At 34.1% G+C, this 25,120-nt stretch overlaps 1 protein-coding gene across 1 annotated transcript; it reads right to left on the reverse strand.

The window, feature by feature from the left end:
• Positions 1-6,920: 6,920 nt before the first annotated feature.
• On the reverse strand, positions 6,921-7,581 carry LOC120080142 (uncharacterized). Its single transcript, XM_039034710.2, has one exon. It carries the CDS (start codon positions 7,529-7,531, stop codon positions 7,268-7,270), a length of 264 nt encoding a protein of 87 aa, XP_038890638.1. The 5' UTR covers positions 7,532-7,581; the 3' UTR covers positions 6,921-7,267.
• Between the last annotated feature and the right edge of the window lie 17,539 nt (positions 7,582-25,120).

The raw sequence follows: 25,120 nt of genomic DNA on the forward strand, positions 1-25,120 counted from the left end.
TGCATATTTCCTTGAGGGTTTATAACATATATATTTAGAGTTAAAAAAGAACATAAAAGTTCTCCTCAATCTTAGTGTGACGGATCTGTATAGGCGGCATGAACAAAGTTCATCTTCATATATGGTTTATAACACATAACCCTCCATCTTCATCTCTTATTCTTCTTTAGCCATAGCCGCCATAGATCTGTATAGGCAGGTGGATCTTGGTGCGCGATACAAACGAAGGGAGCAAACTACGCATGGAAGAGAGAAACAACGAGAAGACGACTAGCGGCTTACCTCGGCGACCCGCAGTTGACGATCGGAAGTTGATGATGATGGAAAACGATTGATGAACGAGAAAAAACGGTCAATTCTGATGAGCAAATGATTGATGAATGAGGACAAATGGCACGCAGCGGACTGAAAAATGACGACAACGGAGGGGTGTGTGAAATCACCGAAAAGAGAAAAGAGAGGGAAGAGGAAGAAAGAAGAAGGGAAAGAGTTGACAATTTTTCTTCTTTTAAAAGAAACATTAAAGGATGTAAAACCTATATATATATGTGTATATATCTGTGTGGAACTAAGAGCTAAATTATAAACAGCCCCTCAAATTAGTAGAAAAACAAAATTCAATAGAACTTTTTTTAAAAAAAAATAAAATGTTCGACACATTAAAATAAATATAACCCTATTTTAAGGCTTTTTATGTCCAGACAATGACTGGTGTCAGCTTCAAAATTATAGAAAAAAAATGGGCCATTTCTGAGCCCAACCACCTATCTTTGTGGAACATTCAAAAGTCAAAATTATTATTCATAAGTAATAAATAGCGTACATCATTTAAAAATCAAAATACCCTTTTCAATTTTAACGTGTCTAACTTCTTTTTATAAAAGCAAAATAATAATGCCAAAAATATCTTTTATTTTTTTTAACAAATTACCATGTTTGAATTCATCATAAGAGGACAATAAATTTTTAAAAAATTGTCATTTTAGTCACATATTTCCAATTTACTTTCATTTTTGTCCTCATATATTCTAGCTAATCAGAATTAACTTATGGAACTCTAATACGTATTCATTGATGGTAAAAATAATTAGGATGATAGTAGGTTTAATTTTGTCAATTTTAGAAATAACTAAGGTGAGAATAAAGAAGAGATTTTAAAGAAGAGATTCAAATCGATGTCTAATGAAGAACAGAACTAATAGATTGATTTTATTTGGTTTGGTCTATTATCGGATTAGTTCTCTGTTTTTTGACATTTTTTCTTTCAATTATTTTAAATTGGGTCTTTTTTTTTTCTTTTTTTTTTATAGATTGAAATTGGACATGTTTGTTTTCTTTTTTCTGGACACTTTTCTAAGTAAAAACAATAATTGATCTTTTTTCTAAATAACAAATACACATGCACCATAATAATTAAAATACTAAAAGATATATAATATTAGAGTTTTTTGGTTTTGATTCTGAACCAATATTTTTTTATTCTCTCCAAAAACAAACAAACATGTCCAATTTTATACTAAAATCCAAACCAAACCAATATATTGGTTTAAATCAATTTAGTTTTTCGATTTTTCAATTTTTTGTTACACTCCTAATTTAAAGTAATAATCAATAGGAAAAAGTCGTCTTTTTTAGATCATAAGCTATTGAACATTATTCAAAGTGTCAAAGCTATTAAACATTATTCACAATGTCATACTTGTGTCCCTTTATGCTTAGTTTCTATTTTCTCTCTATATGTTATAATGTTACAATTTTACCAAATTTTGAACTTAGTTTGTACTTGACATTTTTATTTCAATACTTTACACTTTCGCTCCATGTTTTCGTTAATGCACAGTTTGATCTCGGTATCAAACTCCAATTAATTAATCTAAAATAATCATGAAGTGAAAATCTTAAATTAACTTTAATAGTGAAGAAGAAATATCAAAGTTAAAAGTATTAATCTTGAAAATTTGAGACCAAATGAAAACAAAACTCAAAATTCAAAGTAAAGATGTAAAATTATAAAACTAAATGACCAAAATGCAAATTAAGATAAAAATATAGCATTTTAGGACTTGTGAACCAAACGAAATTAGAAAAAAAAAATGTGGGGGCAAAAATGTATTTTTTTCATTAAATTAATAAATAAATAAAATCCTTTATCACTAAAGGGGTGTTTGGGCCCCTATTTAGAGTTGGGCGGGTGGACTATTATAGCCCATCCAACATTTGGGGTTCCAACTATTTTAGTTGGACCCCAGATCCCACTTAACCCACAAATTATTTGTCTCAATTATTTTGCTCTCCTCTATTTTGCTTATTCCAATTATTGCTCGATTATTTTGCTTGTTTCCTTCTATCTCTTCTTCTTGAGGTTTCATTATTGTTCCCGATTGACGTCGTTCTTGGTGGGTTTTGGAGTTTCCTCTTCTCCGTTCCTGCTGATCGGCTGCCATTATGGTTCTCTTTGGTCAGATTTGAAGAAATTCTTCGCATATCTAGACTACGGTATGTTTGGTAGTCTAGATCTGTGTTTTTCTCTAGCTCTGTAACCCTTTCTTTCACCTTCCTCTTTCATCTTGCTGTTTCGAACATCACTCTCATTCCTCCTTTATCTTGCTACTTCTTTCGGTTCTCTTTGCTCCAAACGAGGGTTTCCCCTTGTCGCTTCTTTGGATTCTCCAATCTTTTATGTTGTCCCTCCTGTCTATTTGAGTCTGAAATCGTACAACCATGTTGGAACTCATATCTTGCTTGGTAGGAGATGGAGATCCTCGTTTGGAGCATGGTAAGGGCTGGAGGATGGTGTTCAGATCTTAGTAGGGTTACCAGATCGAATGGTAAGTCTTCTTTCTTCACCAACCGATGATGAGTCATTGTAGTTTTTTTTTTTTTTTTTGACAAATGTAAGCTTATTTTTTTTACACATCTTTTTCAACTTACTCTAATTATTTTGCTCTATGCTTGATTTCAATGTTCTGTTCTTGGTCTTTGATTATCGATCTCTGATGATCATTGTATCTAATCATTTTGCAACTATTTGATTATCAGTCTTTGATTATACTCATTGATAGCTTCATTTGATAGGGTTGAATATATTTGATAAAAATGCAAACAATTTTTTTTTATTGATAAACTAAAAGTAAAGTAACAGCTACAAAACACTGTCTTTAAGTATTAAGGTGAACAAACTTAAAAGTCCATAGATAACGATTTAAACTTATTAAGAAGTAGAAAAGAAAAAAGAGAAAAAGATATGCATTTTTACTTTAAACTTTCAATTTCATCCAATTGCACTCTAAATTTAGATAAAAATTTTAATCTTAACGTTAAGCATTAAAAAGTATTGTAATCTACTATTACTACTATTACTAGTTGTATCATACAACTTTGCATGCATTTAAAATTCCATGATAAGTATATTCTTTTTTAGATTAAAAGTACATTAATTTAAAGCTAAAATTAAATTTTGTGTAAATTTCAAAAACCACTTATGAATAAATGTTTCGAAAGTCAATTTTCATATCGACAGTATAATGGACCCCCAAGAAGTAGTAATCATACTAACAGTGTTCACAACTACCCAACATCAATTAATGCTAACACTAGAGTTGTTACTCAACGACCATAGGAGGATAGAATACTCGCCATATCACATTAGACATCATATAAGGCAATTGACATACTTCGGCTAATCCATGAGTCTGATTTAAGTTGTCGTGAAAGCACGCAAATGGATAAAAGATGTTTTGCCGTTTATGTACTTTACTAAGGACAACTGGCGGATTAGTGAGAACATAAGTTGTAGATGTTGAGGAGATGATCGCCATGTCCTGCATAAGAACAGAGTAGTTCGTAGACAGTTCGTTAGGTCTGGTGAAATAGTTTCTAGGCATTTCAACTCTGTTCTCAACATCATTTTACGACTAAATGAAGTATTACTATTGAAAAATCCTTTGCCAATCACAACCTCCTGTACAGATCCGAGATGGAGATGGTTTGAGGTATAGTGAAACTAAACAAATGTTGGTGTGTTGTCCGTGTCTAGTTTAGATAACTTATGTATATGAATATTTCATATGTTGTGTTCGCACAGGATTGTCTAAGTGCGTTAGAGGATATGTACATAAAGATCAACGTGAGTACCACTGATCGACCAAGGTATAGGACGAGGAAGGGTAAAATCATCACAAATGTTCTCGGTGCTTGCGACACGAATGGAGATTTCATGTTTGTCTTACCTTGGTGGGAAGGTTCTGCAGCTGATTCTCGTGTGCTTAGAGATGCAATATCACAACCTAACGGATTGAAGGTTCCGAAGGGTAACAACTTACACGCACAACTTCTTGTCATTCATCGTAGTACTCAACGATTATGATTTCATACATTTGGAAATTGTATAGGGTATTATTATCTATGTGATGTTGGGTACCTAAATGCGGAGGGCTTCTTAGCACCATATAGAGGAGAACGATATCATCTTTCGGAATGACGTGGAAAAGGGAATGCACCAACAACTGCAAAAGAATTTTTTAACACAAAATACTCTTTTGCGAGGAATGTCATCAAAAGGATCAATTCTTGCCAATATCCGCGCCAGGAAATTAAGAACATAAATCCAGTAGCCCAAACAAGATGTCCAAATAAGAACATCCACGCCCAGACTGATAAACTATTCATACCAAAAGGATTATATCCGGAAATTGCGTATTCAATTCAATTATGCATTACATTAACTAATACATTACTTAAAATTAAGTAAATTGCAAAACCCATACCAAGAATCGGTCATTCAAGCTGTTGAAAGGGAGATGGACTCACATTCTACTACCATTGGTGGGGACGAGATCAATTATATTGAGAGTTCAAACGAATAGACTCAATGGAGAGATAAATTGGCACATAATATGTTTTTTGTCTAGGAGTTACGTAACAATGACAGTAGCTTCATATTTAGTTTGTGGCTTTTACAATGTATTTTTTTTTTTTTAATTTCATGTATGCAATTTTGGAAATCAATTTTCAAATTTCTTAATATAATTAGATTTACTACCTTATACATTGTACATAACACATCACATGACAATTTTTTTCTTCACTATTTAAATTGTACTACAATGTACATGTAGCAGGACGATAAGTTCTTCTAGAACTCCAAAGAACACTTGGACGAGGGAGGAAGAGTGAAGTTAGTGGAATGTTTGGTGACTTTGGTTGAATCTGGTGGATGGAGATCAAACAACGAGACCTTTCGCCCTGGGTACTTGGCATAGTTACAACGTATGATGGCTGATAAGATACCTAGCTGTAGAATACAAGGGACTCCTACCATAGATTATAGGGTAAGGAGCCTTAAAAGAACGTACCAAGCTATAACAGAAATGCGAGGATTGACATTCAACGAGTTTGGTTGGAATGAAGAATTCCAATGCATCCCCGCGAAGAAAGAGACGTTCGATGGTTGGGTGAAGGTAAAATTTCATAAACATTTTTTTTTTCATTTATCACCCATTATATTAACCAACCATACTCTTCATGTAAAGTCATCCTGCAGCAAAAGGGCTCCTGAATAAGTCATTCTCATATTTTGATGACTTAGCCTACGTCTTCGACAAGGACTGGGCAACTGGATAAGGGACAGAGACACCTGGTAACATGACCTCAAATGTGCCAGGGCGTATGAAGGTGCTTCTATTGGCGATTCACAGTATCATGACTTGTCACATAATGAGTTTGATGGAATCCCAACTGGCTTTGGTTCTGAAGGAGGCAATTCATCAAGGGGTAGTAAGAGAAAGTGTTATGGTTATTAGTCTAAGTTGGTTAGGTTTTTAAGAATGCAACAGACTTTACAAATGACCAACTGAAGTCCATTGCTGGATGGCCGAAAGAGCAGCGTGCAACAGAGGTTGAACTACGTGCTAGGATTGTAAATGAACTTAACAATATTCCAAAACTACAAACTCGACAGAAGGTGAAGCTTATGAATATCATATTCTGCATTGTGCATAATACAAAGAGTTTTTTTGTCTGTTCTAATTGATATGAAATTGGAGTATTGCAAGCTTCTTCTTCTAGACAGTGCCTGAACAACTATTTTCATCACCTGTTTTTCCATGTTTAATTTGAACATATCTAAATTATGGCTTGTACTTTATAATAATTTTTATATTTCACTCCGTATTATTTCATGGACATAGATGTGATTTGGTTTTCTTTTTTTGCTGTTTGTGAAATTTCTCTATCTCTACATATATTAATATGTTGGGCAATGATTAATAGCTTTTGAAGAGAATGGAATTGTATTTGTTACATGCTCACGAAGTTTGATACGTCAAACAAAGTTAAAATTGGTGGAATGAGGACAATGCAACTTTCAACACATTTTATATAAATTGGTGGAACAAACAATTTTATTTAGGTTCATAAAAATATGATATTTCATTTAAATTTGTTTCCTTCGATATACGGAAAAGTAGAATCAATTGTGATATATACTCACATAACATGCATTCAATTTACATACTGTTATAACCGATACAAATTATTATAACCTAGACTATAATAATACAAACACATTATTATACCACAAACTAAAATAATATGCATCCCAAATACATACTATTATAATCCACAAACGATAATAAACACGGACTATTATTAACCATTCAACACCAAGTTTTAAAGTCCATCCATTTAAATTAATTATACGTGTTTATACTTCTGATTGGTAATAGCAGTTTTTTTTTTTTTTTTTTTAATTTTTTAAGAAAAAGAAAAGAAAAGAAAAAAAGGTCATTTTCCTCATATAAATTTACTTACCATGATTTTCACATTTTCATTATTAATTCATTTCCCCTGAAGATATTTAAAGATTTGTTTTTAAAAAAAAAAAAAAGAAAAGAAAAGAAAAGAAAAAGAAAAAAAAGATATTTACAGATATCACATTTGAATTTCAAAATTAAAATAATTCGTTTATACAACAAGAACATTCTACAAGAAAAATAAATAAACCCTAATGAACTTATTGATTTTGAGGAAGATTAAACAAATTAGGGCTGGTACTAATTACGATCCCACTCACAAATTCAACCAAAAACAAAAATCTTCATCAAGAACAGAGTACCCAAAACGAAAAGAAAATTCAATAAATTAAGTTAAAAAGCAAAAGGAATCTCATACCGAATGATTAGTTCTTCTTCTTACCAGTCAAAATTCTGTTTCTAATGCCGCTGAGGAAGCGACAAGTAATTTGGAAATGGAATCAATCGAGAACGGATTACAAGTTGCAGCCGTAGAAGACAAAGAAGAAGCCAATCATGGAGACTAAGGCGACGGATTCGAAGGCGGTGGTGACGGACCAGATGAGTTCATCGACGATCGGAATGTTGAGAAGGCCGCGAGGCCAGCGGCGGAACCAGGCGGAACTCCAGTTCCATGAGAAAAGCGAGGAGAGGACGTCGGTCCACCGGAAAATGGAGGATCTGAGGGAAAATTCGAATTCCGTCCAACTGAACGCCGATCTCGGTGACCTTCCCGCCATTGTTGCTGCTCTTTTCGCCTTCCTGAAACTGTGGCGAGATTATAGAGAGTCTTTGTGGGCGGGGGTTATAAAACTTGAAGATATAGTGGGAATTATTAGGTGTGGCCGTGTGTAGAGCAAAACTTGTGCTCCCTATCTCTCTTGTAGAAGTTTCAAGAAATCACTCCTCGGAAGTTAAAATATCATTTGATATTTTAAAACAAAAACTAGTTATTTATTAACATATTTCACTGTAATTGTTTTGAATGGGAAAACAAAATATAGCAACATGTCACTATCTATTATAGGAGAATAGATCACATGGTCTATAACGACGTTTTGCTATATTTGTATAAAAGTTATTTTATTTGAAAATAAATCCTAAAAACATATTTATATATTATATTTTTCTTGATAAAAATATTGTTTTTATTTAATCAATTTTGAATAAAATTAACTGCAAGATGTTAAATTTGAGATTTATTCATACATGTATTAAAATTAAACAAATTAAAAAATATAAAGATCAAAATAGTATTTTTAACTCGTAAAGTGATTTGCTTATCACAAAAAGAAAGTATATGTTAATAAGTACTAGACTGTACTCATGTTTGCTATTTCTTTTAGATACAATAATTGTAGAAATGAGAGATCGAACTTACGACTTAGGAAGATAATGCATACCAAACACCCCTTGAGATAAGTTCGATACAACCTCATGGATATTTTTGTTGGTTTTTTAAACGTTCCATGGGCATTTTCACAATGTGATAAAAATATTTGTTGACTTCACATATCTATGATGATTTCATTGTATCTAGTCTAATTTTTGGTTAAATTTTACTACAGTGTAAAACATGATTAAATCTGTAGTAAAACTTAACCAAAAGTTAGACTAAAAATAGTTTACATGGTTAAGTTGTGTACCTTTAACTAAAATGTCATAAGTTTGAGTTGTTGTATTCACATGTCCTGTGACTAAAAATAATAATAAGATTAAATCATAAATTTGACACTTAATTTTTAAATTTGTGTCTATTTGATCTTTAAACTTAAAAAATTATTAAATATGTTTATAAACTTTTAATTTTGTGTCCAATATGTACTTAAACTAAAAAAAATCAAATAAGTTCTTAAAATTTCATATTGTTTCTAATATATCTATGAATTTTCAATTTTGTGTTAGACTAATTCATTATTTTTTAAAAAATGTTTAGATTTACTCAACCTAAAAAATCAAAAAGTTAGAAGTTTATTAGATAAAAATATATGTACATATTTAATAGATCTAATACTTTTTAAAAATTAAGTTTAGAAACATATTAATCAGTAGGTACAAAATTTGAGAATAAACACAACGATTAAACTTATAACTTAACCACAACGACTAAACTTAAAACTTAACATAATAATAACAACATTTTGGCACACTTTCTTGTGTCAAAAACACAATCAAAATTCTCTTACACTGTTCTTCCTTTATCCTAAGTGACTTGTTTTTGCTTCTATTTCCAATGTCTCTCTCAAAAAGCAGTAATAGTAGTAGTAATAATAATAATAATAATAATAACAATTAAATCAACCATTTGATTTGTATATATATAAAAAATAAAGAGTAATACATTTTTGGTCCCTAAGTTTTGGTTCTAAATTCTATTTGGTCTATAAGTTTTAAAATGTTACATATTTAATCTTTTAAGTTTCGAATGTTGTTTTAATTTAGTTTATAAGTTTCAAAATGTTACAACTTTACCTTTGAGATTTGAATTTTGTTTTAATTTGGTTTTTAACCTTCAATTTTCATTAAATACTTATTTTCAATGATTGACGTTAATTTCTATTAATTAATTAAAAATAATTAGAAGGAAAATTTTAAATTTATTTTAAAAGTGATAAAACAGTGAAACTTAACCAATTATAAGTCTTTTAACAATTTTTAATTTATTAACACAAATTAACTCTAAAAGACGGAAAATAAATATTTAGTAAAAAATTGATGTTATAAGTGTAAACCTCGAAATATAAATACCAGATTGAAGCAAAACTGAAATGTAAAAAGTAAAATTGTAGCATTTTGAGATCTAGAGACTAAATTGAAACTAAATTCAAAACTTAAAAACTAAATATGTAATATTTTGAAATCCAGAGACTAAATAGAAACTAGATCCAAAACTTACAAATCAAAAATGTATTTTTTTAAAAAAAAAATAATAATTTAAAAGAAAAAATCCACTTACGGCGCTTGCTTCACACGCGCTGAACGAGGACGTGGGGCTGCAGACTTGATCCGAGAGTATGGCGACGCTGGTGGCTGCGATTGCCTAGTATAGAAACTCGGGCCCGCACTGAGCTGGAATCCGATGTGGCAGCTCACCACCAGACGATTCTATAAGATAAATCTCAGCCGTACATCTCAGATCATGCGATGGCAAAAAGAAACTGCGGCTTGATGTACGGTTGTGATGAAAGGTTGAAAAAGTGTAGGGTGGGGAGGGACGTCGACGGGTTGCGAATCCCAAGATTTTAGAAGGGTGTTTGGTTATGGTGCTTCTAATTTAAATAATTGGAGGGAAAATCTTTGAAACTAAAAAGAAAAAAGAAAAAAAGGTTTGAAAATGTTAGAATACTCATAATTATTTATATTTTGTCTTGTAATGTAATTTTGAAATTGCAATTTTCAAGCAAGATATAAAAAGGTTCATCTTCACACGTCTCAATTCTTTTAAAATATTGATCAAAATTGAGAAAATTATTTAAATTAATAAATAAACTTAAAAGTGTTTATTATTTACTTTAGTGTTATTTTATTACTTATTTTCTTGTGTTTAGTTGATTTTTCATAATATAATGAAAATGTTGATTCACTTCTTATGTCAATGTTGATAGGAATGTCGATATATTGATGAAATTTTAATACAATACTCTCAATTTATTACTTTTGCAACGTTTATCTTGTTAGTCTCCAAATTTTGAAGAATGGTTGCATTTGGATTTTAAAAATATATCTTTTTAGTCTTAACGTTTCTAGGAGGTAGGAATAATCTAAAAAGGTTTTTGAAGTAATTTTCTATTTAAAATTATTTTTGTAATTTGATTATTTAAAACAATAAAAAAAATATTACTTTAAGAACATTTTAAATTTATTCTAAAAGATTTAAAGACTAGAGAAAATATACATTTTGAAAATTTAAGGACCAAATAGTTATTGAAAATTGTTTTTCTCGCCAAGTCGAATTGCTTTATCAATGATTCGGTGAATGTATCTATGTTCAATTCGTGGGTGTACATGTATTAATCAAATGAATTTCGTTAGGATGGGGCTCATCAATTTAATTAGGATCAATCTTATGATGAAACAATTCATTGCATTGATCAAATCCAATATCAATAAACCAATTTACTTATACTCATTAGATAAATCAAATTTTTCGTTCTTGAATGAGCGACTATGTGGATAAGATATATTTATGTACATATCTTATTATTTATAATTTATAATAATTATATACACTAGACTCATCGTGACTAGTGGCTTATTTAGAAATTGAATTAAATAGGCCTTTTTAACTCAGTGGTAGAGTAACGTTATGCTAAGGCGTAAGTCATCGGTTCAAATCCGATAAGGGGCTTTAGCTTTTTTCATAAAACTCCAGTCGTAGTATTCATATTTGATTGAAGGGAGAAGGGAGAATAGACGACATATTGTTTTTTTTTTTTGTAATAAAAAAAAAAAGTAAAAACCGTATAATTTCATTCCATTATCAAAAAGTTATCTTTCATCTTCAAAATTTGGGAACTGAAAAATGTAAAAATTTGTATTTTTTTTTTTTTTTAAATCTTCTTTTCTAATCCGGATAAGCAAATATAAGTATAGTAACAGATATCGACAAATTGTTGAGAAAATAAATCATAAAATTTTACATGGACGCCAATTTTCATAGGGATAAAAAACCTTATTATAAACACTATTATTTCATAAAAGAGAATTTATCTAGACACATTCTTTTTAGATGTACTAGTCAAAATACAACCCACGTAAAATATTGTAATTCTAATTATGATTTTTTAACCAGTAATAAATAAATATTATACAATTTTATTATAGTTACCATCAATTTTAAAAGATAGATAATGTAATAACTTTTAGTTTAATGTTCTCATATTATCGCCTGTCTAAAAAAAATCTTATATCTAGTACAAAGTGAGAAAAAGTGTTCTAATAATTAAAATTTTGAATTAATATGTTAATATTCCAATGTTGTAATATATATAATGCAATAATTTTTATTATAATGTCATTATATATCTACTATGAAGTCACACGAAAGAATACATTGTTTCATCACATTAATTACTACTTTCATTCAATTAATTTCTCTCTTTTTTCTCCCTAAACTTTGGATCTCATGGAATTATTTTTTAAGAATGTAAATGCAAGTATTTATTTATTTTTCTTTTACATGTGTATCTCACATATATATTGGAAGAATCAATGCACCAATTCGATGTGTGTAACCACCTCCACCTTGAACAGATGCATCCAATTATTCGACCTAAGGCTTTATTTTTTGAATTTACAAATTTATTCTCTAAACTAAAAATTGGAAAAGTCACCTCTATTGTCTTTTAAATGGACACCTACACTTGAAAAGTTTCAACCACTCGACAAAGGGCAATATAAAAATTTGTGAAAAATATAAGGGCAAAAGGGACATGTAAAGATTCTCCTTACGTAGCCCTTTTAATATAGTAGAGATTAATCAAATTAGTAATTACAATTAGTAGCATTTTTAGGAATAATAACCAAGTGTATAACATCATTTTTAAAAAATTACAAATATAGACAAATCTATCAACAATAGAGTTCTATCGTTGATAGAACCTCAAGTCTATCAACGATAGACTTCTATCGTTGATAGAATCTTACCAGTGATATGGTCTATCACTGATAGACTATTTAAATTTGGTCATATTTACAATTTTATTTTACATTATGTTATATCTACTAATACTTTGGGTCTAATGTGTTTATTTGCAACTGTCTCGTGCTTGGTAATCATTCAAAATAAATTTTAGAAAAATAAATTTATAAAACAAATTTGTAAAAAATAATTTGATTTAGGATAAATAAGTCACTTCGAAACCAATTTTTTTTAAAAATGAATTTTAAGTATTTAATGGATAATTTCCCCCTAATTTGTATGAGAAACTCCTACCACTATCGCAATCAAACTCTAACCGTCGTCGGCCAATCTCAGGCAACCTCCTTCAATGATCGTTGTCGGCCAACTCCGGCTACGACTTTAAGAGACTGCCACAGACAAATTCCTTTACAGTAATTTGGCATTTATAAAAATATTTTAGTATGTAACAAACCAAACAAACTTGTATATAAAAACACTTTTGAGAATGAGTTGCCAAGCGCATGTGTTTTTTTATTTTAAAGAATCTTTATTAAAAGTGTTTAAATGAAAAATGAATTTTAATTTTTTTCCCCTAAGTCATTCCAAACATGTCCATAATTTATTAATAATCATTGGCTAAAATTAATTAAATAACTAACTATAATTGCAAAGTTTATGATGTTGGAGTTGATGCCCTAAATCTCGTAGGGACCTATAGTTTGTAAACACTTGTATGAACAAACATTTATGAGATTAATAATATTTTGATATTTTATTCATTTTGTCTATGAAATATATGATATTTTAGTTGCATTAACCACAAACCAACAAACTAACATTCATGGTTATCATTGTAACTTAAACATGTATGTGGAGACATACAAATGGATCATGTTTAAGTGATAACCTAAATAATTTGTTGTATATGGATAAGGCTGGATACCTTATCCTGGTGACACTACGAGTATGACCTATTTTGTAGGTGTTACAAATGTTGTAAAGTGCTACAAATGATCTGATCTTGATCATTCATGCATTAGATATGTGAGGGGGGATATTCTATACAAAGGAGTTTGTATAAGACCAGACCACGAAATGTTAGTCTCGTTATATAACGCCGTTCATAATTGAGACTTTCATTTAACTAGGATGACCATAGGTAACATGACCTTAATCTTGAGTGAGTTGTGAACTCCTGCCTATGGAGGCGGTCGTTTGATTTGCATGGATGAGAGTGGCCAAATCGCCGACTCAACAAGTCTACCATTTTGGGGATTCATCTAATTGAGGAGCTGAGAACTCAGCTACACAAGATGGAATTCACTCATTCCTCGAAGCAAGGGTAAATAGATAAATTGCTTCCTTAAGGGTCGATTTTGGGTCTTGAACAATGTGGCACCACACTCTCTCTTGGCCTAAGAGAGATTTAGTCATAGTGGGACTATGATATATTATTCACTAGAGGGATTAGTGGTACCTAAGGAGTTAGATGTAACTATAGAGGAAAAATAGTAATTTGGCCCAGTTGTACTTACGAGCGATTTGTGAAGGGTCATCGTACTGTTGATTAGCTATCTGTAATGCGAAAAGTGCAATTGTCGATCTTTAGTGGAGTGCCAATAGTTAACGGATGGTGGATAATATGATTAAAAAGTTTAATAGGTTATTCACATACCGTTGGTGCTTCAAGCTACAGGTCCATTAGGTCCCCTTGGTAGCTCAATGGATTTAGTTGGGAATCAGTTTTTTGGTTAATTTGAAATGTTCAAATTAACAAGAGGGAATTTGATTATATATGATATAATTAAATTAATTGAATTATATATGATATAATTAACATAATGTTGATACATTATTGTTTGTTTGGTGAAATAAATATTTGAATATGATTCAAATATATTTTTTTATGAATAAGATTCATAGTTATTAGTTTAATATAAATATGATTTATATTAAATGCCATAAAATAGAGAAAAAGAACTATGGTTTACATATTGTATATGATGCAATATTAAAACTATAGGTTATAAATATAATATGATAAGTTGGTTATCACATTTATTTATAATTTATTAATTATTTGATAATCAAATCATTTTTTCTCCAAAACCACCGTTAGTGGGGAGTGATTCGGTTGTGTGGCAAAATGGGATATATGAAATATGATTTTATTATTCCAGGGTATCCGAGTTACACGATAAGAGCACTACTACACGATTGTTGTTGAGAGCCTATGCGATAGACTCGTTTCCCTAAACGATCAAGAGACTTTGCTATGTGATACCTTTGCCTTCTACTCGATCGTCTTCCTTTTCCAACTTCAAACTTCCTCTCTAACCAAAATTAGCCAGAGTCCACCACTCCTAGATTCTCACCGAGAATACAAGGTCCTGAAATGGTAGTGTCCCTGTTTGGTTCGAGTTTGCTTACTACTGTTCAAGGGAATTCGTGACTTGTTCAACGCTTTGTGAACGAGTTAGATTGAGGAATTAACTTGAAGAATGGTTATTCAAAGGTATAATCTCTAAACTCTTGTTTATTATTTAGAAAGCATGCTCTAATCTAGTTTTATGCATAATATGTTCTTATTAACTATAAATGTTTGCGTTCAATCTAAATGGGATTTGGACGATCCGCTTCCGCTCAAAGGTTCTCTGTAAAAAGAGTTCCTTCATATGGTACTATAAGGAATAAAAAAAAAAAAGCACTGGCAAAAAAACTCAATATTCAAAGGACAAAATTTTCGGAGAAATTTTATTTGATTTCTGATATCGATGTTTGAATGATATAAATACAATTTATACAAAGGAATTCCTTTGATTTAGGAAAATAAATAATAAAGAATAAATTCATAGAAAATAAAAGGAATATACAGATGACTACACACATTTAGGAGTAAGATTATTCCTCTCAACAAATTCTCAACAGATTGGAGTTTTTGGAATGCTATGATGTGGCCTAGTTAAACAATGACTACTTGACGACATGGCAGGTATCGATGATGACATGGCATATCCTTTCAGTGGGCCCGTTATGTAGGCCAACCCAAGTTCGGAACTTCATTGGGACGATGCCGAGTTTAAGTGGGGGAGAGTGTTGCAAGCCAACGAGAATGAAAGTGGATAGCACCCCCAAGTTTGTCATCGAGGACGATAATAGTTTAAGTGGGGGAGGATGCCACAATCTAACTTTGAGATAGTAGATTATGAACCCACATGTACAGACATTGCAGTGGCGACACGTAAGTGAAGGAAATCGGATTTGAGATTTCCATGAGCAGCGGAAGTAAGATTATTCCAAATCACAATCATGAATGAACAATATATTTACAGTCGACTTCAAAACAAACAGTTATGCGATTCATACAGAAATTACAGCATGAAAAACTACAACTAAACAAAGATCAAACTCTATGCACATTTGAATATGCGTCTCCACGCTCCGTTGCGCGATCGCTCGAACAATCAGCAACCTCGAACGCTCGATCTACACGACCGCAAAACACAGCACGAACACCGCGCTCGTCCTCAGTGATAGCCTCGGCCACGACCTCCTCAACAACAACATGAACGACCTTTAGAAAACCTCGATGGTGTCGAGTTGAGTCTGACACCACCAACAAGGCGACCTTGGTATTCTCGGTGTGAAAATCCAAAGGGTGGACTCTGTTCGGACTTAGAATGAGGCAGACAAAGGAGAAAACACCGATCATGTACACGACTAGACAAGCGGAAGATGACGGAGACCTATCATATAGGTGAATGCCCAAACGTTTAGATAAAGCTAAGCGATCGTCTAGCAAAAGCTATGTGATCGTTTAGCTCGGTATGTCGCCTACAAACTTTACACGATCGTTTACTTTGGGCAAGCGATCGTTTAGCAAAACTATGCAATCATTTAGTATATACTGCATGATCGTTTAGCTCGCCACCGCACGATCGTTTAACTCGTCCAACTGTCGTTTAGTAAATCCGTATTTACTTGACGACTACCGTGAGATCCCTTTTTTTTTGCCGAGAGAATTTTCAAATACTTTTATCAACCTTTTGTAAAAACTCCTTTTCAAAATAGAAAAACCACTTTCCTTTTAGACTCACGGTTACCATGAATCCAATATTTGGTTATTAAAGAAAAAGAATTAATTATCCAATAATTAATATTATTATAAATATAAATGATAACCAACTTATCATACTATATTTATAACCTATAGTTTTAATATTTCATCTCATGAAACATATAAATCATAGTTCTTTTTCTATTCCATGGTACTTAATGTAAATCTCATTTACATCAATCCTCCACTAGATGTATTTCATACATCATACCGATTATATCATATATATAATCAAAATATCTCTTCTCAATTTTAACATTTCAAATCAACACCAATAACTGATCCTCAACTGAGTCCATTGAGTTACCAAGAGGACCTCATGGACCTATAGCTCAAAGCTCCAACGGTATGTGAATAACTAACTAAACTCTTTAGTCACGGGATCCACCATCCGTAACTGCCAAACACTCCATTAAAGACTGATAATTGAACTCTCCTTATCACAGATATGAAGAAAATCGAGACGATGATTTCCGTGAGCAGTGGAAGCAAGACTATTCCAAATTACAATCATGACTCAACAATACATTTACAGTCGACTTCAATACAAGCAATTATACAAATATATAGAGAAATTACAGCATGAACTATAAATATACAAAGAGACAAACTCTATACGAACATCGGCAGAAGCGTCTCCATGCTCTGATGCGCACTTTAATTGAACAACAGCGACCACGAACACTCGATCTACACAACCGCAACATCGTAAGAACACAGCACGAACTCTTCAGCTCATTCTCAACGATCTCCTTGGTCACGAACTCCTCCGCAACAGCGAACAACCTCCAGAAAACCTCGACGGTGTCGAGTTAAGTCTGACACCACCAACAAGGCGACCTTGGTATTCTCGGTGTGAGAATCCAGAAGGTGGGCTCTGTTTGTACTTGGTGTGAGGCGGACGAACGGAGGAAAGACAGGTCGTGTACACAACGAGTTAAGTGGGAGAAGTTGGAGACCTATCGTATAGGTCGATATCCGATCGTTTAGATAAAACTATGCGATCGTCTAGCAAAAGTTATGCGATCGTTTAGATCTATCATTTAGCTCGGTCGATTCTACACAATCGTTTACCTTAGGCCAGCGATCGCCTAGCAAAGCTATGCGATCATTTAGTAAACATTGTACGATTGTTTAGCTAGCATCTGCACGATCGTTTACTTAGCCCAACCGTCATTTAGTAAATCTATATTTACTTGACGACTTCCGTGAGTTTCTTTTCGCTAAGGAGAAAACTCAAAACTTTTCAAACTTTGCAAAAACCTCTCTTTCAAAATAGGAAACCGATTTTCTTTTAAAACCTCAAGGTTACCATAATCAATAACCACCCACTATAATTGGTTATTTAAAAGAAAATGTATTAATTATCTAATAATCAATATTATTATAAATATAAATGATAACCTATGGTCGTTTAGGTGAGATGCAAATCTCTAGTATCAACAGCGTTATATACAGAGTCTAGTCATCTCGTGGTTCAGGACTTATACAAACTCTTTGTATAGGACACCCCCACTCCACGTCTCCACATGAATGGTCAGGATCAACCATCTGTAGTAGTTTACAACACTTGCAAACCTCTACAAAGTGAGCCGTATCCGTAGTGTCACCAGGATCAGGTATCCCACCTTAATCCTTATACTACAAACTGATTTAGGTTATCACTTAAGGCATGATCCACTTGTATATCACATATACATACTTAAGTTCACATAAGATAACCAAAGAGTTTTGTTTATTGGATATGAGTAAATGCCAGAATTAAATAACACTTGTTTTATTCATTTAATAATGTGCATCTTTACAAAACAATGAGATTCCGGGAGAATTGGGACACCAATCTCAACAATCTCCCACTTGTCCTAATGACTCAGGAGATTAATGTACAATACAATATATAATAAACTAGGGCATACCCTAGTATCATCTCCCACTTGCCCTAGACAAGATGCCGCATGTCCTGCAGACCCAGACTCTCTAGGTGACCTTCGAACACTTTAGCCGTGAGGGCCTTTGTAAAGGGATCAGCAACGTTGTGCTTCGATGCGATCTGCTCGACTATCACATCACTGCGACGCACAATCTCCCTTATCAGGTGCTATTTCTGTTCTATGTGCTTACCTTGACGATAACTCTGAGGCTCATTCGAATTTGTCACAACCCCGTTGTTATCACAATAAAGAGTGATAGACAAATCCATATTTGGAATAACTTCCAAATCTGTAAGGAACTTCTTCAGCAAAACAGCCTCTTTAGCTGCTTCAATAGCCACTACGTATTCGACTTCCATAGTAGAGTCCGCAATGCATCCTTGCTTGATGCTTCGCCAAACTACAACCCCTCTATTCAGAGTAAACACCGACCCCGATGTCGATTTACGAGAATCTCGATCGGTTTGAAAGTCAGAGTTCATGTATCCTGTAAGGATCAGTTTCTTATCTCCATACACAAGCATGTCGGGTCTGGTACACAACATTGCATACATCAAGTTTCCTACAGCAGAAGCATAGGGAATCTATTTCATTTCCTCAACCTTTTGAGGTGTCTTAGGACGTTGATCCTCAGACAGAATGATTCTATGCCTGAAAGGTAATAAACCCTTCTTGGAATCCTGCATCCTATACCTGATCAACATTTGATCAATGTACGATGTCTGAGATAAGGCTAACTGGTTTTTCGTGCGATCCCGAATGATCTGGATCCCTAGAACATACTGTGCCTCACTCAAATATTTCATTTGGAACTGGGTAGCTAAGCAACTCTTAATGTCAGTCATATATCCTACATCATTCCCAATGAGTAAGATATCATCCACATACAGTACCAGGAAAGCTACTGAGTTGTTGATGATCTTCTTATAAACAAAAGGCTCATCAATGTTCTGGTCAAAGCAAAACGACTTGACAGTAGTGTCAAATCTGGTGTTCCAAGATCGAGATGCTTGTTTCAGCCCATAAATGGACCTATTAAGCTCGTAAACTCTTTGCTCTTGATCTGGAACTACGAACCCCTCTAGTTGAGTCATATAGATGGTTTCCTCAAGATTACCATTCAAAAAGGCAGTCTTGACGTCCATTTGCCATATTTCATAATCATAAAATGTGGCTATAGACAGGACAATCCTAATAGAATTAAGCATTACAACAGGTAAGAAAGTTTCCTCATAGTCAACTCCCTTAACCTAGGTATAACCCGTTGCCACGAGTTTAGCATTAAAGGTTTGCACCTTTCCATCTACACCTCTCTTTCGCTTATAGATCCACTTACACCCAATAGGTCTTACCCCATCAAGTGGATCAACAAGCTCCCAGATGTTATTGAAGTATGTAGACTCCATTTCATGGTTCATGAACTTAACCCAATCATCTTTGTCAACATTCTCCATTGCTTTCTTAAAAAATCATGGATCCTCGACCCCATCATTCGTAATGACGTTTTGGGCTTCAATCAAACCCATGTAGCGATCCGGCGGGTTCATAACCCTCCCACTACGTCAAGGCAATCTCAACTCTTAAGCTGGTTGACTAGACGTTCCGACTTTAATAACTCTTATTGATCCGTCGGCCTGTTCAATAACTCTTGTTGAACCCTCAGCAGTCTCAGTCTCACTTGAGATCTCACGTAAAACGAGCTTACTTCGTGGCTTATGATCCTTCATGTGATCTTCTTCCAAGAAGATAACATTAGTGGAAACAAACACTTTGTTCTCACTTGGATCATAGAAGTATCCTCCTCTTGTTTCTTTGGGATAACCTATAAAAAGGCAAACCTTTGAATGCGGTTCCAACTTCTTTGGGTTAGTCACTAGCACATGTGTCGGACAGCCCAAATCCTGAAGTGGCGTAAACTACCTTTACGGCCTCTCCGTAGCTCAATAAGTGTTTCAGAAATACTTTTTAAGGGAACGTTGTTCAGGATATAACATGCAGTCTGCACTGCATAACCCCAAAACGAGTCTGGAAAATGAGCAAAACTCATCATAGACCGAACCATATCCAACAAGGTCCTATTTCTCCTTTCTGATACACCATTCTGCTGAGATGTACCTGGGGCCGAGAGTTAGGATGCAATCCCATGTTCTATCATATAGTTCTGGAATTGGAGATCCCTATACTCTCCACCATGATCAAATCATAGTGTTTTTATCTTTTTACCTAACAAGTTTTCAATTTCAGCCTTATACTTCTTGAACTTGTCAAGAGCTTCAGACTTACGTTGCATTAGGAAGAGATACCCAAATCTTGAATAATCATCTATGAAAGAGATGAAATATTCATACCCACCTCGAGCTCTAATATTTATCGAACCACAAAAAGCTGAATGTACAAACTCCAAGGCTTTATTGGCTCTGTAACCTTTTCCAATAAAAGGTCTTTTGGTCATCTTGCCTCCAAGGCATGATTCACACACCGGCAAGAAGTTTTCTTCTAAACTCTTTAGAACTCCACTCTTCACCAACTTTTCAATCCTATTAAGGTTGATGTGACCTAACCTTAGATGCCCAAGATGGGCGTTTTCCTTTGGAGAAACCTTTGGTCTTTTAGCTGTTGTTGTCGTACTAAACATTTCCGTGTTAAACAAGGCTTTTATGACTAACGACCTTAGTACATATAAATTATTTTCCATTGAACTAGAACCAATCTCCATTCCATTCTTGAAAATAAACACTTCATTCTCAGAAAAGAAGACAGTATAGCCTTGTTCAATGAGACAATAAATCGAGATTAAGTTCCTTTTAATATGAGGAACTACAAAAACATTATCCAGTAACATATAATATTTCTTGTCAATAAATAACTTCAGCCTGCCTACAGCAACAGCTAAAACAACCTCTCCATTACCAACTCGAAGAGTCATCTCTCCCTGTGGCAACGTTTTCCAGGAACTAAATCCTTGGAAAAAGGAACTGACATGATTGGTAGCACCTGAATCTAGGATCTAGGCAGAATGATCATTCTCTACCAGACATGTCTCCAAGACCAATAAATCATATTTATTGTCTTGTCTCCTCTTTTGGAGAGTAGTGGGATGGAGGTGGTTTGCCATGAAATTTGTTTCACATGATTCTTTCCAGTGTAATAAATCGGTCATTTTTAAAAGCTTTAAACGAAAATACTAACGAGTTACTGAAAAGAAAAACACATTGACCTACGTTAGGTTTTAAGCAAATACCTACTGTAAAACAAACAACATCCAATAAGGTTTTAGCAAAACTAACATGAACCCCGTGTGACATCTAGTTTCGCAATGACGCTTCAAAGGTTTAGGACAAAAGTCGCCGAAGGGAGGTCAGTTATCCCTCCTCTGAATTGAGAAGATCTCAACTAGTCATTAATACTAGAACGACTAGCCATCATTGATTTGGCCAAGAGATAATTAACTTACTTAACAATCTCCCGTAAGTGTGACCCGCCATTTTAAGCCCTAGAGGTTCGTCCCAAAAGGCCAATCCGAAGGGGAAAAAATCCGATTGGGGCAAAGCATAAAGCGACCTTATCCATTTCTGGAGTTCACCTTGATATCGACCAACTACATAAAACCCATCCGAAGGGGGCCACATCGAAGGTGACACGAGGGCGTACAGAATAATCTCACGCTGTGAACCAATGACAGAGACCATATGACGTGTTGGCACACACCCTTTACCCACTTACTATAAATATTCTTTCCGTCCACCTTGATATTGACTCATGCAAACCCCATCCGAAGGGGGATACGTCATGGGGCATCTCGAGGCCAAGCATGAATCTCACGGTGTGAACATACAAGGAGAAATGTGAGCGGAATCATACACATATCTGATACGCCTTCTCCTCCCACTGAATATTTTATAACCTAGGGTTTAGTTTACTTTGGAAAAACACGACTAAGGATTTTAACCAAGTGACTTTTAGGTTTTCCTAAGAGTAACTTTTACCTTGGATAGTTGAACAATATTTGATCATCATCCATTAAATTCTTTAACAAAGTCTTTGACCAAAACGTCGCATGCTTGTTGAAAATCTATCTAATTCACCTTTCCAGGTAGGTTCCTAGGTAGGGGTGTTATGTTTTCGTCAACTCAAGAACCCCAGCCTAGCCAAAACCCGCATTAGACAAAAGGTCCCTTATTGATAGGTTTACAACAAATTTAATCTTTTATTCCAATCAATTTAATCCTATTAAACTTATTTAAAAAGATTAATCTAGGTTACTAAACTCTTTAGAGCCATTTGTACTTAGGTCTATCTCAATCCAATTTTAAAACCCTTTTTAACAACTTGAGTTCATCCTAAGTTTGCATGCAACTCTGAATTATTGATTTAGGTCTAATTTCCTTTATAACACTTATAAATGGAAATAACCACATCAATGCGATGCTAACACATGCAAGACATTCATAACGTTTATAAACGGCCTAAGTGTCATGCTCAATGCACTGTCCATTCATTGCTACTTCTTTTATATAACACTTATACAAAACCGCAATGAAACAAGCAAGACATGCTTCCATTCACCCTTAGACTATAACATTTATAATAAAAGGATGAAGCATGACAATGCTCAATGCATGCAAAATATAACTCTTATATTTCATGATGCATGTGCATGCTCTCAAGTAATTTCTTCATGCAATATTATAACATTTATAATACATGATACATGAGTAATTGCACAATCTAAGGTGGGTTTTAACTATATGACAAACACTTAGACATATAAAAACCATACATCACATGCATAAGCAATAAAAGTTGATGAACTGGGTCAAATTTCCTTAAAACACAAAAGGGAAAGCTAACTATTACAAAGACAAGGAGTCTCCGGTTAAAACAGGACAACCGGATCTTGAACCGCTCAGCAAAGCATCGCTTCTACAACCATCCATCGTGTACTATGCTCCCCGCGATCGTTTACACGATAAAACAAACCTTTCGTTCTATCGCCTACCAGCGCTCCTAGAGTTAAACGATCGTTTAGCATTACTATACGATCGTCTAGAAAAATCCAAACAATCGTTTAGCCATTACAACATGATCGTGTAGCTTTACTAAGCAATGAAGCCTGGAGTACACGATCGCTTAGTGCGCTCCGTGCGACGCCCACTTTCCGCAATCGTCTAAGCGACTACGATGTCACGAAGCACCATCACCTAAGCGATCGCTTAGCAAGCGTCTTCGTATCGCATACATGCGATCACATAGGTAGTAACTAAGCGATGAAGCTTGTTAACTACACGATCGTCTAGTGCGTGCCTTCAACTAAACGACGACCATCGCTGCTTCCACTACGATCACCTACCTCCAGCGTCTACGCGATCGCGCAACCAACACTACATGATATGGTAAACGATTTACCCCATCGCTTAGCATTAGCTAAACGATTGTTTAGAAAATACTACACGATCGTCTAGAAAAAATATCTAAACAATCGCTTAGTTAAATCCCAACGATCGTTTACCTGAGGCTACAGGACTCGATCAACGCTTGATCTTCTTCTTCGTTGAGAACTGCATCGTCATACGCTGAAGCTTCATCACGAATGACTCGACGAACTAGAACTTTTCGAATTAAAGACTCGATTGCAAAGCTAATTTCGCCCAAAAATGTTGGGGCCCTTACAATTAACAATTTGTAAAACTGAAAGTTGTAACAAAAAGGCAATTTAAACCCGAAACATTCATCAAGTCATCCACAAATGTAGAAAACGGTTAACTACAAATGCAGAAACCCACCACGACTGTAAATAACGTTCGATTCAAATCTGTAATTTGGAATATCAGAGAACTTGGCTCTGATACCAATTGAAGGAAATCAGGACGGTGATTTCCGTGAGCAGCGGAAGCAAGACTATTCCAAATTACAATCATGAATCTATAATACATTTACAGTCAACTTCAATACAAGCCGTTATGCAAATATATAGAGAAATTACAGCATGAACTATAAATGTATAATGAGACAAACTCTATATGAACATCGGCAGAAGGGTCTCCACGCTCCAATGCGCACTCTAATCGAAAAACAGTGACCATGAACAGTCGATCAACACGACCGCAACATCGCACAAACACAGCATGAACTCTTCGCGCTCGTTCTCAATGATCTCCTTGATCATGAACTCCTCCGCAACAGCGACCGGCCTCCTAAAAACCTCGACGGTGTCGAGTTGAGTATGACACCACCAAAGAGGCGACCTTGGTATTCTCGGTGTGAGAATCCAAAGGGTTTCGTACGTGGTGTGAGGCAGACAAACGGAGGAAAGACAGATCGTGTACATGACTGGGCAAGTGGGAGAAGTCGGAGACCTATCTATAGGTCGATGCTCAATCGTTTAGATAAAACTATGTGATCATCTAGCAAAAGCTATACGATTGTTTAGCTCGGTCGATTCTACACGATCGTTTACCTTGGCCCACCGATCGTCTAGCAAAGCTATGTGATCGCTTAGTAAATACTACATGATTGTTTAGCTAGCATCTGCACGATCGTTTACTTAGCCCAGCCGTCGTTTAGTAAATCTGTATTTACTTGATGACTTTCGTGAATTTCTTTTCGCCAGAGAGAAACTCAAAAATTTTCTAACTTTGCAAAAACCTCTCTTTCAAAA

Source organism: Benincasa hispida, chromosome 6 (genome assembly GCF_027475165.1).
Source record: "Benincasa hispida cultivar pf3 chromosome 6, pf3_genome.v1.1, whole genome shotgun sequence".
In the NCBI taxonomy this organism is placed as follows: domain Eukaryota; kingdom Viridiplantae; phylum Streptophyta; class Magnoliopsida; order Cucurbitales; family Cucurbitaceae; genus Benincasa; species Benincasa hispida.